This window comes from Syngnathoides biaculeatus, chromosome 6 (genome assembly GCF_019802595.1).
Source record: "Syngnathoides biaculeatus isolate LvHL_M chromosome 6, ASM1980259v1, whole genome shotgun sequence".
Lineage (NCBI taxonomy): Eukaryota > Metazoa > Chordata > Actinopteri > Syngnathiformes > Syngnathidae > Syngnathoides > Syngnathoides biaculeatus.
This window is the reverse complement of record NC_084645.1, coordinates 34326229-34342577: the sequence shown is the minus strand read 5'-3', so window position 1 is coordinate 34342577 and position 16349 is coordinate 34326229. Positions and strand designations below refer to the sequence as shown.

General features: G+C 39.3%; 1 protein-coding gene across 3 annotated transcripts in view; it reads right to left on the bottom strand.

Annotated features, from left to right (window-relative positions):
• Positions 1–935: 935 nt before the first annotated feature.
• incenp (inner centromere protein) overlaps positions 936–16349 on the bottom strand; it is a 19506-nt gene continuing 4092 nt past the window's right edge. For 2 of the 3 annotated variants that reach the window (XM_061823390.1, XM_061823392.1), the window contains exons 6-21: positions 16006–16072; positions 15775–15895; positions 15649–15688; positions 13089–13176; positions 12850–12990; positions 12242–12259; positions 10019–10128; positions 9830–9950; positions 9639–9749; positions 9318–9481; positions 8708–8807; positions 8271–8351; positions 6132–6167; positions 5533–5595; positions 3044–3197; positions 936–1244 (exon numbers count right to left, since the gene is read on the bottom strand). In XM_061823390.1, coding sequence (XP_061679374.1) covers positions 1066–1244; positions 3044–3197; positions 5533–5595; positions 6132–6167; positions 8271–8351; positions 8708–8807; positions 9318–9481; positions 9639–9749; positions 9830–9950; positions 10019–10128; positions 12242–12259; positions 12850–12990; positions 13089–13176; positions 15649–15688; positions 15775–15895; positions 16006–16072 — 1594 coding nt within the window. In that variant the 3' untranslated portion in view covers positions 936–1065. The remainder of the gene's footprint in view (positions 1245–3043; positions 3198–5532; positions 5596–6131; positions 6168–8270; positions 8352–8707; positions 8808–9317; positions 9482–9638; positions 9750–9829; positions 9951–10018; positions 10129–12241; positions 12260–12849; positions 12991–13088; positions 13177–15648; positions 15689–15774; positions 15896–16005; positions 16073–16349) is intronic. The other variant, XM_061823391.1, reaches the window with a different exon arrangement.

Genomic DNA, 16349 nt, shown 5'->3' with positions numbered 1-16349 from the left:
CACGCTGTGGCGACCCCTAACGGGACAAGCCGAAAGAAAAAGAAGTACATTTTATAGCAATTTTCTAGGCACTCAAAGATGCTTTACAATTCGGTATCCCAAAGCACCCCCCAACGAAGGACATGGTCAAACGCACTCTCAAAGTGCACAAAATACATGCAGACTGGATGGGCGAACTCCCATGCACCCCGGATGACCCTGCGGAGGTTAAAGAACTGGTCAACTGTTCCTTGGTCAGGACCAAAACCGGGCTGCTGCTCCTGAATCTGAGATTCCACTTACCAGCGAACCCTCCTCACCAACCCCACTGAATAGACCTCATCAGGGAGGCTGAGGACTGTGATATCCCCGTAAATGGACCACATGCTCCGACCCCCCCTTCTTAAGGAGAGGCGCTCTTCCCTGATGTCCACGGGATGTTGGAGAAGAGTGTCAACTAGGTCAGCCCTACAACATCCAGACCCTTCAGGAACTCCAGGAGAATCTCATCCACCCCGAGACCCTCACCACAGAGAAGCTTTATAACCACCTCAGTGACCTCAACCCCAGAGAAAGGAAAGGAGTCTGCTTCCTCTTGAGAATGTTTGCAGGTGGAATTGAGGTCTTCAAGGTATTTTCCTCACCAATTCAACATCCCCAGTTGAGGTCAGCAGCAACCCATCTCTACGACACAGTGTTGATGGTCCTGCTTCCCACCAGAATTTCTTGAACTCGTCTGGAAGTCATTCTCCATGGTCTCACCAAACTCCCCCCCACACACAAGTGTTTTTGCCTCGATGACCACAAAATCTGCATTGCTCAATGTCCCCAGCCTCAGACATGGGTGAAGTTCTGCCGGAGGTGGGAACTGAAACTCCTTCAGACAGGAACAAATTGGTGTTTTTTTTTTAAAGATATACTTGGGTAAAAGGGGGGGAAAAAAAGACAAAATGATGTGTCAATAGTTGAAATTTTTTAATACATCCTGCAACATACAACAGAAATGACCATTAAAACAAGAAAACATTTTTATTGAGAATAACTTTGAATAGAAACAAAAACTGTGTGCAGCACAGTTTTACTAAATCAGTGTTTATTTACATTAGGGGGTGAGTGCCAAACAGCAGAGCTGGTACGTTTGAAGTAGCGCGGCTTGATCTTGTAAAACAAGTCCTCCAGTTTTGGTGGCTCAATTTGTCCAAGGAGAAAGTCCAAGTCGGGAGGGTTGAAGTATTGATTTATAATTAACTGTTGTAGCTTGGGCCCTGGGAGGAAGAAAGTCAGGTTTTTCATAAAATCGGCAATAAATGTTATATATTACAGTCACTCACATATGAAAATGTACGGGTGTGGTCAGTCATGCTCGCAGATAAAGTTGCGGGTGTGATTAGGGATAGAATCTCAATTTACTGGATTAACACAATATAACTGGAAATTAAAAATAAAATAAACATAACTAAAATAGAAAACTAAAATTTCAAACTCAGAAATGATCATTTCCAATTTCAATTGATATAAGTAGAAATTGATATAAAACGATATTTAAAATTTTTCATCAATAAAAATTCTTGATCTGAAGAAAAGTTAAATGCACTGGCCTGTCAGGGAATAAACACGAACGGTTTATACCCGCAATGTTTTGAAAATGCTGAAAGTTTAGTTCAACATAATCGCTGTTAGTGGCAACAAGCTAGTAATACATTGTAACAAACGCCGGACTGCAGTAAATAGGAGGCCGGCTTGCTAGAATGCGCCTTTAAGTGCATGCGCTTGACGTATTGGCCACACCTGAATCAAGCGACGAGGTGTATGGTAGTCTAACGTCTTTTTTTTTTTTTTTTTTTTTTTTTTTTTTGGAGGGGGTGCTGTCACACTGCCCCGCGATCGACGCAATAAGTACCCCAGGTCTAAATGAATTTCCTTTGACATGGCTCATTATGTTGATGACTTTCGACATAAATGCACTCGCAGTACGTGAGGCAGCTTTGATCACGCGCTTTCGGCCTAACTCCCGTACATGCTCAGTACGGTTACCTTGCATTTCCTGTTTCCAGGTGAATACTGATTGTTTTGGAGCAGGCTTGTTTAGTTAACGTTTATGAAATAAACACATCAATTAATGTCAAGATCTATTTTTTTCTACTCATAAAATTTTCTGCACGTGATTTTTCGCGCTCGACTGTGCAGATTTGCGAGCACGTTCGCGCTCATCAAATGTGAGTGAGTGCATTTATACTTCATTAAGCATAGAAATTTATTCAAGTTTCCATATTTTCTTTTATTTAGACCTCAATAGAGTGACTCCCAAGTATAGCTTTAGTATAAAATTGTAAACCCCCACACACACACAAAATTAACCTTGGGTTTGTAAAAACTGTCCAACCAGCTGCTTCTGTTTGACCCATTTTGTGTCCGCTTTGCCCATATTGGGATTAGTCCTCCCCTGCCCCCCTTTCCTCTTAATGGTTGCCCCTGTGTGCAGTCGGAGAGCACTATTATGGTTACAATGTTGGGACAGGAGCCGTTACGGACGCAGAGTACAAAGGCCAGCATCTCTGATGGTATGGGGCTCTGCTAGTGCCAATGGCATGGGTAACACACACATCAGTGAAGGCATAATTTCTGGTGAAAGGTACATACAGGTTTTGGAGAAACATATGCTGCCATCCAAGCAACCTCTTCTTCATGGACACCCCTGCTTAGCTCAGTGGCTAATAAGACCCAGTCTCAGCTTTTTTTGGAACATGTTGCAGCCATAAAAAACTAAGATATTAATTATTTCCTCAAAACAATTGACTTGATTAGTTTGAACATTAAATATATTGTTTGTGTAGGGTATGAACGTGATTTACAAATATTTGTATTGTTTTTATTAATGTGGTACACAACATCCCAACTTCATTAAGTGGATTTGCAGGAAATTTTTGGGGGGAAAATATGGGGCATCTTATAATCTTGATATAGTTTATTACATTAAAGTTTGTATATTACATTATACCTCACCAATTAAAATGTCTCGCATTAGCAGGACATATAAAAAAGTTCAAGAATACTTCATACGTACCTTGAGCCCAAGCTGGAATGGGCTTTCTTGGCGCAGATTCATCGTCTGTAGAATCATCACTGTTTTGGTCCATTCCGTAGGTTTCTCCATTGTTGGAAAAAGTTAAAGTTTTGTTGCCACCAATGGGAGTGATGGAGTACGACTGTGGTGATTTCTGTCCAGGAAGAGAAACACTGTCAGAATGTGAGCAAGATATTTTGTAATTTACAGTGGAACCCTAATAACAGATCGATACAATGGAACCATCCAGATTGCAAAATGTGTACAAAAAAATAGTCTCCCTTTGTCACTGAAACTGCCGCTGACTGTGGAGTCTGTTCGTTGCAAATTTGTTCGAGAGTATTGAATGAATATTTTCTAACTCAAATTATCTTATCAAGACAAAGATTTATGTTCATCTGTCCCATTGAATGCATATCTTGTTTGACGTTTTTACCGAAAAACAAAAGTGTTTATGAATTAAAGTCTGCAAACTTTGACCTAGGTTCCAGTGTCTGAAAAACGTCTCCTTTCGTGTGGCTGACCTCTGCGAGCATTAGCATGGAGCCTTGCTTGTTTCCGGGGAACAAAAACCCATTCATTTCGAGATTTCCCCGGTCAGCACTCCGTCTTCTGCAGTGAACATTTCACCCAGGACTCTTTTACTCGTGGACTCATGTCCGAGATCGGTGCCTACCATACAGCCAGTTCCGACACCGGAACAGATCAGTGTTGCTGGTCACCAAATGCAAACTTGAAGACAGGTTGCTTGTAGGCAAGTATGTTGGTCATGTTTTATTTCCTAAAAACTTTGAACACTTGTTGACATGGTTGAACAAAATGAATTGCATTTCCTTTACAAATGTACTAGGTGAGGCTTATAACCAGGTGCGCTCTATAGGCCGGGAATTACGATACTATTGTAATTATTTCAACCTCGGGGTGTTGTCAAAGTACTCTTAATGAAAGACCAAATAATAATTCTGTGCAAATGTTAGCAACATATATTTATACAAAATATAAGCATACAAGGCCGCACAGTGTCTCAGCTGGTCAAGCGTTGGCCTCACAGTTCTGAGGACCGGGGTTTAAATCTCAGCCCCACCTGTGTGGACTTTCCATGTTGGTCTTAAATAAACACCATTAAATGATATTGGATTAACCTCATATTTTCAAGGTACAGTACATATGACATGACCTATCGTATTAATGCTTTTCATTGTTCAGTGGAGTATTCCTTTGAAATTTTGTGCGCAAATAAAACCACAAAACACCGGTTTACAGCTTTCACTATAAAATTTTGCGGTTTTGCCCATGACATCTTGGGAAAATTGTGACAAAACTGAAGTTTGAACGACTCTGGGTACTGTCTGGTTATGGCATCAGTTAAGCACGTGAAATTATATTTATGATGATGCTAGTTATGACCAGCCTTTGCTCTCTAATGAATGTAGCAACATTTTAAACAGATTTCGTTCATTAAAATCCTTATTTGTGAAAATATGCCAACTTAGACAGTGGAGTACGTTATGAGCTTGTCTGGTTTGGTGCAATCGGAAACAAGCCTTGTACATGCAAAATAGTTGTCACGTACCAATTTACTAAATACACGGCGCTTGCAGAATTTTAAAACAAGACCGAAAACTTTGTATATACATTAAGGATATCGACGCCATTACCATTTATCAGTTTATGGCTAAATAAACAAATCAAAAACTTCGCATAATGCTTACTGGTCCCGTGTTTCCAAAACGAGCATGTCCTCCCCGCTGGGTCACTACCTTCATCGCCAGCTATTTCGAATTGATAACCTTTAACGCTCGTATTATTTGCCGTCTTCGTGGGACCCTTTGGAATCACGTTCATCGCTCGAATTACTGGGAAATCAATGGATTCCAATGGCCGCCATGATGTTTATCCAACGTCCGACGTCATATCCCTTCTCGGGGTTTTCCGCTCCGTTTCTGTCTTTTTCCGGCGAATCCAGCAACATGCAATCATTTTTCGCCATGAATCGAAAAATGTTTCCTTCATAACGGATTACAGATTCGAATTCAGCATTAAACAAAAACTGTATATTAGCAAAAGGTGCTTTGAAGACTTTCCATACCCTTTAACTGGTGGTGTGGCGCAATGCAGGCAGAGCACAAGAATAATGTATTTTCAGGTCACAGAGTTAAAAAAAAAAAAAAAAATCCACACCGGGGTAGTTAGTTTGGATAAAATGTAAAAGATTTTCAAAGTGTCTTAAAATATTTATTTACAGTAACTGGGTAGTGTATTGGACATTTTAGACCTTGGAAAAAAATCCAGACAAAAGAATTTTGAACTGTACAATAATATGGGTGCATATAGCATAAAGAAGAAAAAAAATAAGTGGTTTAATGTTTTGAACAATATGCTATATCAGATGACTCCCCCCAACATTAGTCTGTTCTGTCAAGGTTCCACTGTACACTGAAATGGAACACAAGTACTACATGTGCCTTGAATTCATTGTTCTCACTTACCTCAATATCCACAGTAATGTTGAGGCTGCTGCCTTTTGCTGCAGGTGTCCTCATAACAGAACGCTGCCAAATGAAAAGAAACCAACACTTCAGAGCATCTTGGGTTCGTGTAATTTGCGGCCATTTGTTTTTCCTTCGAACCCCAAAAATGGAGATAATCACGTTTCTTTTTCCATTTAAAGATATGTAAACAAAGTAGGAAAGGATTTCAGTTTTTGTTTTGGTGTTAAAAAAGGGGAACCAAGTCATCTCCCATTTCTTGCTTTAAAATTCAAAGATGAGCCATTATCTGATTTTCTATCAAGTCTTGAACATAAAATTGAGAAATAAATTAAAACCATACTTTATCTTCTCAAGCATGTTTTGTGCAGCTTTCAAGCTTTAAAAGGCACTAGGGATTTGCAGCAACCATAGCAGAAAGTTTTACTAGATCAAGAAAAAGCTGCACAAAACCATCTTGAGGAAAGGAATTTGCAAAAAAAAAAATCTACAAATTGCTCAGTTTGCTCCCCCGCCCCAATTATCAAAGAAACAGTTGACTTATTTCATGGTTTTTTTTGGTTTTTTGTTTCAGAAAGAGCAACTAATATTCACGTTACCTCAAGTTCCACAGTCACATTGAGGGCAGCAGCACTCTATGTACATAAAGAAGAAGTGACAGGAAAAAGAAAAATCAATCTCTGGTCTTCAAGACAACCTTCAAACAATACACAACTCTTTACCACCACTGTAAAACTTATTTTCCCCATCTCAGCTGGCTGAAATCTATGGGCTTGGGTAAAAGCGGATCACCCTGACATCATCAGGAAGCAGCATGAGTCGGCTCTCCCGCACAAAATAAGTGCAATCTATAGCTACTTACCGGAATCGCGAGCTACTTAGTAATAATAGCTTAGCCTAATTCAATCACCACTACATCATGCAGTTAGTCATAGAGCTCTGCCTACAAGCCGAAAAATGCATCTTTCCATAAGTGTTTTTTTTACTCTACTGTCTTTGTTGTGGTGATCCACACGTGGCTTATGTAGCAAGCTCACGGAGAGTGGGACAAATCCACTGTGAAGTGGCTTGCTACGAGTGGCTAGGCTAATACTTATTGGCTACTAGTAGGCTTGTGGGCCACCGGCTGACTGGCGGTGGCTCTGTCCAATACTCCACAGCCTTCAGGGGTGTACACCACGTAGATCCACACAACAAAGACACTTATGGGAAGTGAACTGTTCACTAGGTGTGCTAAACTGCGACCTACGGCGTTCCCTTGACCACGCCAGGATTGTTTAAAATGTCAGCGCCTTGGTCTGAGTTGTTGTGTGCGTCCCCAGCTAACAGATGCAGGAAGGTTAATTGTTTATTCAACAGTGCCAGATGTTATTCAGCCGGAAAATGAGCACACCTTACAAGCAAATGTATTTGAGTGAAAGCTGAAGGGGCGTCTCTGCCACCTTCAGGAGACACGCCCCCTCAGGCCTGTAGCTCGAGGACAGGTTTCATTTTCCATCATTTCAAGCCTTACTTAGCACGCATGACAGTTTTTATGCGTTTAAATTTTCAAAGTTTTAAAAGTACTTCTCTGTGGTGTGTCAAATTTATATTTTGGGGCCTTTTTGGTAGTTTTTTTAAAGGGGAAATCCACTGTTTGCATTAACAATGTATCCAATAGGTCATTTAATATGTACTCTATCTTGACAATGTGATGTTAAATCCTCTCTCATTTAATAGTGGTTGGAGATTTTTATCGACAATTACGAATTTTCAGGGGCGCTGCCATTTTCGCAAGTCACATGACCTATGTGCCGTTCCACGTGCCGTTCCAAACACTTGATTACATGGGACACCATTTTGCCCAGCTCTGATTTCTCAAATCTATCCTCATTTGATGAAGAAATAGCAGTATTGGTTGATCAGGAAGACGGAGGAATACTTCCATACAGAGGGGCGCAGCAGTGAGCTCGCTCGGCCGGGGAGCGAGCTCACTGCTCCGCTGGTCAGCTCATGGCTCCGCCTCTTGGCGCCATTATTTACAGCCACAGGTTCAAATCTGTATGGAAGTATTCCTCCGTCTTCCCGATCAACCAGGCGGCGGAGCCGCTCACGGCTGCGCTGCTCATGGCTGCGTATGGAAGTATTCGTCCGTCTTCCCGATCAACCAAGACTGCTATTTCTTCATCAGATGAGGATAAATCAGAGAAATCAGTGCTGGGCATAAATAGTGTACCATGTAATCGAACCTATGTGGCAGCAAGGTACACGTCAGATTTGCGCACGTAGGTCATGTGACTCGTGATGGCTGCACCCCTGAAAATTCGTAATTGTCGATAAAAATCTTCTCAAAACACTATTAAATGAGAGAGGATTTAACATCACATTGTCAAAATAGAGTACATATTAAATGACCTATTGGATACATTGTTACTGCAAACCAGTGCATTTCCCCTTTAAATACACCTGATAAAATAAACTTTGGGAAGACGTTTGTCCAAAATGTACTTTTTCAAAATGGAATATACAGTAATTACAATTTTCAAGAGCAATTCATGGCATTTATGGAAATGATTTATCTGAATATGTTGAATATTGAGAAGTTGCTAGTCAATTTTGGCTTGGAAACGGGGGGTAAATCACATTTATATTTTCTTGTCTGTTCAAGGAATCTGGAGCACTATTAAAAAAAGGGAAAATGGCTGTCTAAAAGTGACACATTTCAGAATGTCACATCCATGAAGTTTGTTTGTATTCACCTTTGCAATGGCAGCTTGTTTAGCAGCGAGCTCTTTGTCTTTAGCAGCCTTCTCCTCTGCAGCTAACCTCTGCTGCTCCTCCTGGTGCAAGAAGGCACATCAAATTACAGCTGACAAACAAGCTTGTAACAACACCTTCGTCAAATGAAATGATAAATAACAGAGATTGTCCTGAACATGTATTCCAACAAGATTGTTACATCTAACTTTAGCCATCAACTGCTCCTAGAGTTCCCTTTTATGAACAAAACATAGGAAAAGGCTTCTCAAAGTGAATGCAATAGAATGAGTTGAACAAAAGAGAGTGACCGGTTTGTTTGGCATACAATTTTGAGCAAACAAAGTGAAGTATTTGGCATCGCAGTATTTGAATTTTTAGTGCACATTAACTGAAAATGGTGACTACACGATTCACAAACCATGTCAGTTCTCGTTACCTTTTTTCTTTTCTCCTCCAAGTCCCGTCTTTCCTTCTCTCTAGCTGCTCTCTGCAGTTCCTGTTGCAGAGCGAGGGCCTTTGCTTTTTCGATTCTCTCCCTGGAAAAATACCACAGCAAAAGAATCCATATATATTAGGGTTTACAATATACACCATAATGAGAGATTCTAATATTTTACAAAGACCCTATAAAGTGAATTCAGATTCGATTCCTAATAAATACATTATACAACGTTTGAAAATAATTAATATCGTCATATTGCATATCAATATATGGTGCAAGTGGTCATAATGGGGATGGCAAGTGTACAAGTATCCACTGGGCCGGGAACACAAAATTAGATCAGCACATGTTAGAAATTTTCAGCCAGTAGTACACTCCAAAAAACTTTTGAACTACCGAAAGTAAAATTTTATACAGTGTGTGTGTGTGAGTGTGTGTGGTGGCGTTGGCACTGTTCCTTCCAAATTGAGGTATATCCTTTTTAAGAACTTTACATTCCAACAAATATTCAAAAATTGGCTTGTAAAATCCAGAAGGTGGTACCCATTACTAGTCTTGGGATCTTTAACAAGTTCAAATGCATTTGTAAAACTTGAAAGATGACCTTTCAGCAGCAGCAGCAGCGATGCGTTCTCTCTCCAGCTCTCTCTCACGCTCCTGCTCCCTCTTGAGCTCCAAAGCTCTGCGAGCTTCTGCCAGCTTTTTAGCTTTTAATTCCTCCTCCATGGCCTTCCTAGCCAGAAACTCCTGGTGACGCTTCTCCTCCTCCTTACGATGAAAAACACAGAAGCATTGGAGAATTCGGAACAAAACAGATTGATGCCTTTCCTAATATTCTTCAAAAGGTGTGTGGTGGGACTGGGGCTACAGTTTTGTGCTAGAATCTGTGATACGTTACTTTCCGATATGAAACAAAAACGCTTACAGCTTGTTGATTCTTCTTCCTTTTATTTTCTTCATCCAGCTTTCGTTTCTGCTCAAGTTCTTCCTGACGTTTAATGGCGATCCTTTTTTTAGCCATCTCTGCCGCCTGACGCTATGTTCATGGATCAACATTAACCACTTATCACCCCACAATCAGTCCAAGTAATCAAGGTGGTGAATAAAATTGCTCACCTTATCGTTTTTCTCATCGATGTGAGCCATTTTTTGCTCAATCTTCTTCTTCTTTTCTTCTTCCCTCAGCTCTTCTTTCACTTTGGCCTCATATACCTTTCTTAGCCTCTCATCTCTCTTCCTATGGGGCAAAAATGGTAGTTGAACAAAATCATCATCAAAAAGGCAGAGGTTTGAAAAAGACCACACCTTTTCAATTCCTCTTGTTTCTTTTTCTTCTCCTCCTCCATTTTTCTCATTCGCTCCTCTTCCTGTTCCTGCTTCTTTTTAAGTGCTTCCAGCCTTTGAAGCTCTTTAGCCTATGGAATTTGTACCATGATAAAAACAAAGATTGAGGCAGCACACCCAAAAATAAATAAATGTAAAAAAAATTATTAAAAAAAAAAAAAGCCACACATGGACAAAATCCTACAGCTCTGCAGACATGTATAATATTACACTGGTAAAAATAAAGAAATAAAGTGTGCACAAATCGCTAACTAGTGGAAACAGAACAGTAAATTGTGGCTATGAAGTAGGTACAAGAATCTCGTTTGATGTGCGGCCTACATTTCTGACGCACGAAAATTAGCATGGACACAATAGACGTATTCATTCTGCATCTAATAATGTGTGGTTTGAGACTTAAGACCCACCCTGCATATGTTTGTGTGTATGCGTGTGTGCGTGCGCTGGTGAAGAGCTTCTACAAACATTAAATCAAATGAATGAATAATTGGTAGTAGCCAATTAGAGGCAGATTAGCTCTGGTTATCATTCCATGGAATGTACACAGGAGATTTTTCTGGACTCTTAACTTTTGATTGTGGTGCTAAAACCCCGCCACGCCACTCACGACATAGCACGCCGCTGACAGAAGTGTGTTTGAAACACAAACACAATTGGGGACACTCAAGGGAACATTAATCATTACATTTGCTAGCCTCCGAGCAAACAAGCCAAAGGTGCCTGACAATACTTTATTGCCAAACTGTATGAATTGCTTGGACATCTTAAAAAAAAAAAAAAAAAAAAAAAAAAAAAAAAAAAACCCCTACAAAAACACACCTTAAAAATAAACTATGCTCAATAGCGCATATAAATGTACTCTGACATTTCTTTTTCAGTCTACCCATTTAACATAAAAGATGGTGCCTACCTGTGAGGTCGGCTCAGTTACCTGTACTCTAATAGTACGTGTGAAAGGCTGCAATGTTTTTATCAGGTCCGATACCAAATATTAGAAATGAAGGGAGCAGATAACATATTTGGAGCCCATATTCCTTTGTGTAAAAGAAATTATATTAGTGTCAAAATCCTAAATACACTACTACATGACTTCGTTTAAATGTCATTCAACACATCCTCAATATCTGCCCCATTACATTGTAGTATTGAGCAGGTGAGTCCAAGCAGAGAAGTTAACGTTTCTTTTCATGCCCAATTATAATGTATTATCATTAGTACATTACCAACATTATTCAATTTCTTTTAATCTAGTTGACATGTTTTAACATATTCTTTAATATTTCTATCTTTGAGTCCATTAGTTGAAACAACATGTGCACCTTGACTTTGTCCCTTGAATGTAGCCAGCCGAGCTCTTCACTGCTCCTTCTGTACGCAAGTGTAACCTGTTGCGTTCATTTGTTGCATGTGGAATTGTTACCGTAAACTCCAGATGCCAGTGACATATAATGAAGCATTGCCAGGACTTTCAGTATGTTGCTTTATACCTTCTCCATAATCTAAAATTTAATTACCTGCCCTGTATATTGACTCAAACTCAATTATGTTGCTTTTCTCACCAGACTTTTCTGTATGGAACCACGATTATCATTGTCATACCTGGTCAAGCATCTAAAAATGACCTTGAAATCTGACATATCATTATGGGGGGGTTAAAATTTTACCCAACAGAGCTCTGACAAATACAGGAAGTCAGCAGTTTTCCCAAAGACATCACCTCTATTAAAGAAGCTTTTGCGACAGCAGTTCTATCAGCTATAAAACAAAATCACTAAGTTTGACTGTGATGTGAAACAATAATATTGATAAATTCACCAACTTAAACAGTGAGGTGGTCAGGTAATTGTATGTGAATTACTGTTGAATTAAGACGCTTAAAAGGTAAAGAGTATTAGTACCACTGAAGCAGATACCATCTACTAACAAGTGCAGGAAGGGTTTACATTATTTGTGACACTGTAAAGCCTTCAGACACTTGCACTTAATGGAACTTCACTATCTCATGCTCGAGGCTGCCGCACACACAGCGATGAAGCAGGCTACCTTTGGATACTATTGTTTAACATGGTTTGGACAAATGGGTGGAAGGGTCTACACAGATTAGTAGGTGTGGGAAGGAAGATTTAGTTAAGTGGTAAATAGGAATTCACCAAATGACCACACACACAGTGCTCATACACTTACCACTATATTCATGTTCATCTGGGGAAGAAAAAAAAACAACAATAAAGACGCCATGAAATGATGATCAACTAAATTATTTTAAAATGTGACGAGACGCACATGTATACATATATATTTTTTCAAAAGGAAACCCGCTAATTACAACAGAAATATTTTAGGGTAAAATTGAATTGCAATTTTTTGGCCGATATTCCAATTTCAATTTTATTCAATTAAACCTTCAATGCAATAGTCACTATACAGTAAAATTTACAATCATCACACTATCAAATCATATTTCTGTCAAAACTCCATCAAACAGAGACTTAGGTCTGAGTGATACGGCTTAAAATTGATATGGTACAAATGAATTACCTTCAACCGTATATCTCTTGATTACGTAGCTACTTTAGTGTAAAAAAAAATATATATATATAATACACGAATTGAATTGGTTATTTAAATATGTAATGTTAGTATTTCCCGTTCAATTTGGCACAACATATGTGATTTATTTTTTGCTTTTTGGTGAGTGCAAGAGTATCAATGATGACCAATGTGATAATCAAGAAGCTCAAGAAATTGTTAGCTTTTTTTTTTACAAGTAGATGGCCGATTATAAGACTCACCTTAGGGTCAGGCTTCAGAGGAGTAGTATGTTTAATGAAGGACTTGATTACATTATTCCGGTTGAACGAATTTGGAGTCATCATCAGGAATTGATTCTTTTGAACGGTGTGAAGAAATGATTTCATAGATGGTTTCACTGCCTATATGGGGGGAGGGGGGAATCATTTCACGACATGACTTTTTAAGCAAAGCTTTTAATTGTATGTTTTTATTTCTGTGACTTATTTGGCCATCTTACGCTCCGACTCCTCTTGGGCGGAGTGCACCTCTTTGTAGGGCTTTCCGCCGTAGTTTCTGCTACTTCTCGCTTGGTAGTCTTAGTTGACCTACGGAAAAAGGAAAACATTTACACAAATAACGTGAAGCTACCTTGACTGTATAATACACAATCACTTACAACTAATGAGTATGTGGTGCTTAATTTTGTGTTTGTAAGAAAGTACCAATAGGTACCGATCAATCGATATTGTTGTGTGGTAAGCAGGCATTATGGCTGCATTCTCACTTGTATTGTTCAAGTGACAATACTGCTGAGTGTTATGTTATAGCTGATAAAACAGAAAATACTGAATGGAATTGAATATCCGGTATAGGCCTCTTCCAAATGTGGATTCAAAAACTTCTGCAGACGAAGATCGGACTGCGTACAAAACCTCACTACGATTCCAGTGTCATACATGGATACAAAAATGCACAGAATAACATAATGAAGACATATACAGTATGGTTAAAACAATGAATAAATACCGTACATTAAAAAGGTGTGTGGAATATTGTATCAATCGCACTAAAGGTGTAGTGGAGAATACTGCTGTCCCCCTCCCCCTTTTTTTTTGGCTCAGGTTTGATTCCCACCAGTGCCACGAAACCTAACCACTGTCATCCCAAACCAAGTTAAATAAATAATCTGTCCATCCTTTTTCCATATCACTTATCCTGACATGTGTCACAGCCTGGCTGGAGCCGATCCCAGCTGAGTCTGAGCAAAAGGCGGGATATATCCTAAATTGGTTGCCATCCTATCCCAGATAAGTAAATGTGAGTTACTGTAATTTCTCAAAAATAATGCGCCATTTTTCCCCAAAATATTTTTTAAAAAGTCAACAGAGCGCATTATATTTAGGTATGGAGGAAAAATTAAAAAAAAAAAAAAATCCAATCACAGTGTATAGTTGTATACAGGTACATAGAGTGGTTTAAAAAAAAAAAAAAAGGTATACAGAAACATTTCGACGTGATATTTGATGTCTTATGTTACACATTTATATAAATTACGGTAATATGCGCCACCAAGATGAACTCTGACTTCCTCAGGGGCAGTGGGGGTGGGGTGTTGCATTTTACGATTGTTAGTGTAACATATGAGTTGCTACTGCACCAAACATCAGAAACGACACCCCATGATTTGTTTTAACTTAAACAAATCCAAAAAATGTCGACTAGAAGGCCTAGTTGTGCAGCCAATTTGAAAAGAAACGTGTCCTCACTCTGTCTGATGACACAGCCAAACCGGAAGAAGAACATGAGCTATCTGCTAACTAAAAAAAAAAAAAAAAACTATGGAGCACGATCGTATTGAGCACATTTAAAAACAAAACGGGATCGCGCACACAATTGAAATGGTAGCTTTTTTAAGTGCCCATTACGCTCATTTCTTCGTAGTTTGAGCTCTCGTTTTGATTGTGACCTGACGCTATGAAGACCTGCGACAGATTGTAGCCGAACGGGGGCAAGAGGGTGCGGTGTTAACACGCTGAACCTTCCCCTCAAAGCCCTGACAGTTATGAGGAATAAAGGGAACCAAGACTCTTAGGAGTCAAAAAATGTTTCCTCACAAACGCCATGGATGGCAAAGAGGATGACATGCTGTGGGAGCTAGATTGGATGTTCATGATGCAATGCCGGAGGCACCAGAACTGGACCAAGTCATCAATGATGAGTCTTACAGTGATGCACCAAAGATAGCTACAAAGGATATTTTTTTTAGATTGGAGATGTGTCGGATGCTTCTTTTGAAGTCTTGGCCAAGGATGTGTATTGTCGTGGATAAACTGCACTATGCACAAACATTTTATGCACAAACATTTAATGCAAAAAAACGTTTAAGTGTTAAATACCGTAGTTTATTTAAGACTTCAATATGTGTTAGCAACAGTTTTAATAAATGTCATACCATCGTTGGGCATTTATTTTAGTTGGTTTAGGGATTCTGTTCTGACAATTGCAGGGACCACGACAAGCGGGTCCTGTCACCAGATATATATTCCCACTGCATCAGTACATGCACAAAGATTATTATTAATGATTGTTATACATACGATAAAAAAAACACACAAGTACAAGTAATAAAAGTACAAACCAAGCAAAATAGAAATACATTTCTAATATTTTGAGCATATGGATTGCAGCAAATTAGTGGTGCGCGTTGTACATTGGTAGAAGGGTTTTCCTGATTTATTTTAGGTCAACTTTTGGGGTGTGCATGATACTTGAAATTACGGTACCTAGTAGTAAAGGCTTAGCACATTATTAGCATAACTGCAACGTGCCATCATGGGCTACCTCGTTGTTGAGTTACTTACAATTTGGGGATCTGACTATGCGGTTTGTTTCATATGTTCAGTGAATGTACTGTATATTGACATTGGATGACTGTCACTTTAAATGTACATGACAATAGACAGTCCAAAATCAAACAAGCGTTAATTTGAAATTGGTCGCAAAGACCTGAAATGTACATTCAGCTACAGTGGGTCAATACGACACTGAAAAGAATTTCACTGCAGCAAGTTACTTACCTTACACGAGCCTGCAGAGTCTGTTGTGTATCGACGACCACTAAAACGAAAGCAAAACAATTTGAAAAAACTTGTAAAGGGCTATCTAGTTATTTAAAAATAAATGTAAAAAGGCTAAGCAAATACTTGGTCTATGTTGCAGATTGTTCCTCTCCGGGGTAAACAGTGAAGGTGGCGCCAGTTTAGTGGAGTTTGCCGCGACAGAGCGAGTGACACGTGCCAACGATGGCTGCCCACTCTCGGTGGTCTGTGTATGTATTTCGATAATGAGTTTTTAAAAATCACGAGATGATCAAGCAGGACGTTACTGCATGTATTACTGACAGGACAATGCATTAACACTTAATAGTATAGTACCTCAGGAGATTCTTCAGAACCAATACTCATCGCAACTTCTGGATTTGCAATCACTGCCTCTGATGCGCTGTAGTGGTCAATAACAGAAAAATAGAGGTCATGAAAATGTTTCTGTTATAATTTTATGATTCATTTAGTACAACAAATAACAGATTTTTCCAAATCTAACGCAGGTCTCGTTCACATGTGGGTCTAAATTCGATACGTACACGACGTAATTACCGTTGTGAACCTTTTTATGACTTTTGTTTGTTCGTGTGTCGTGAGATTTCACGCTCTAGTCAGACTATGTATTCTAATCAGTCAGATCAAACCAATAAGACAAAGCCGATCAGCATATAATG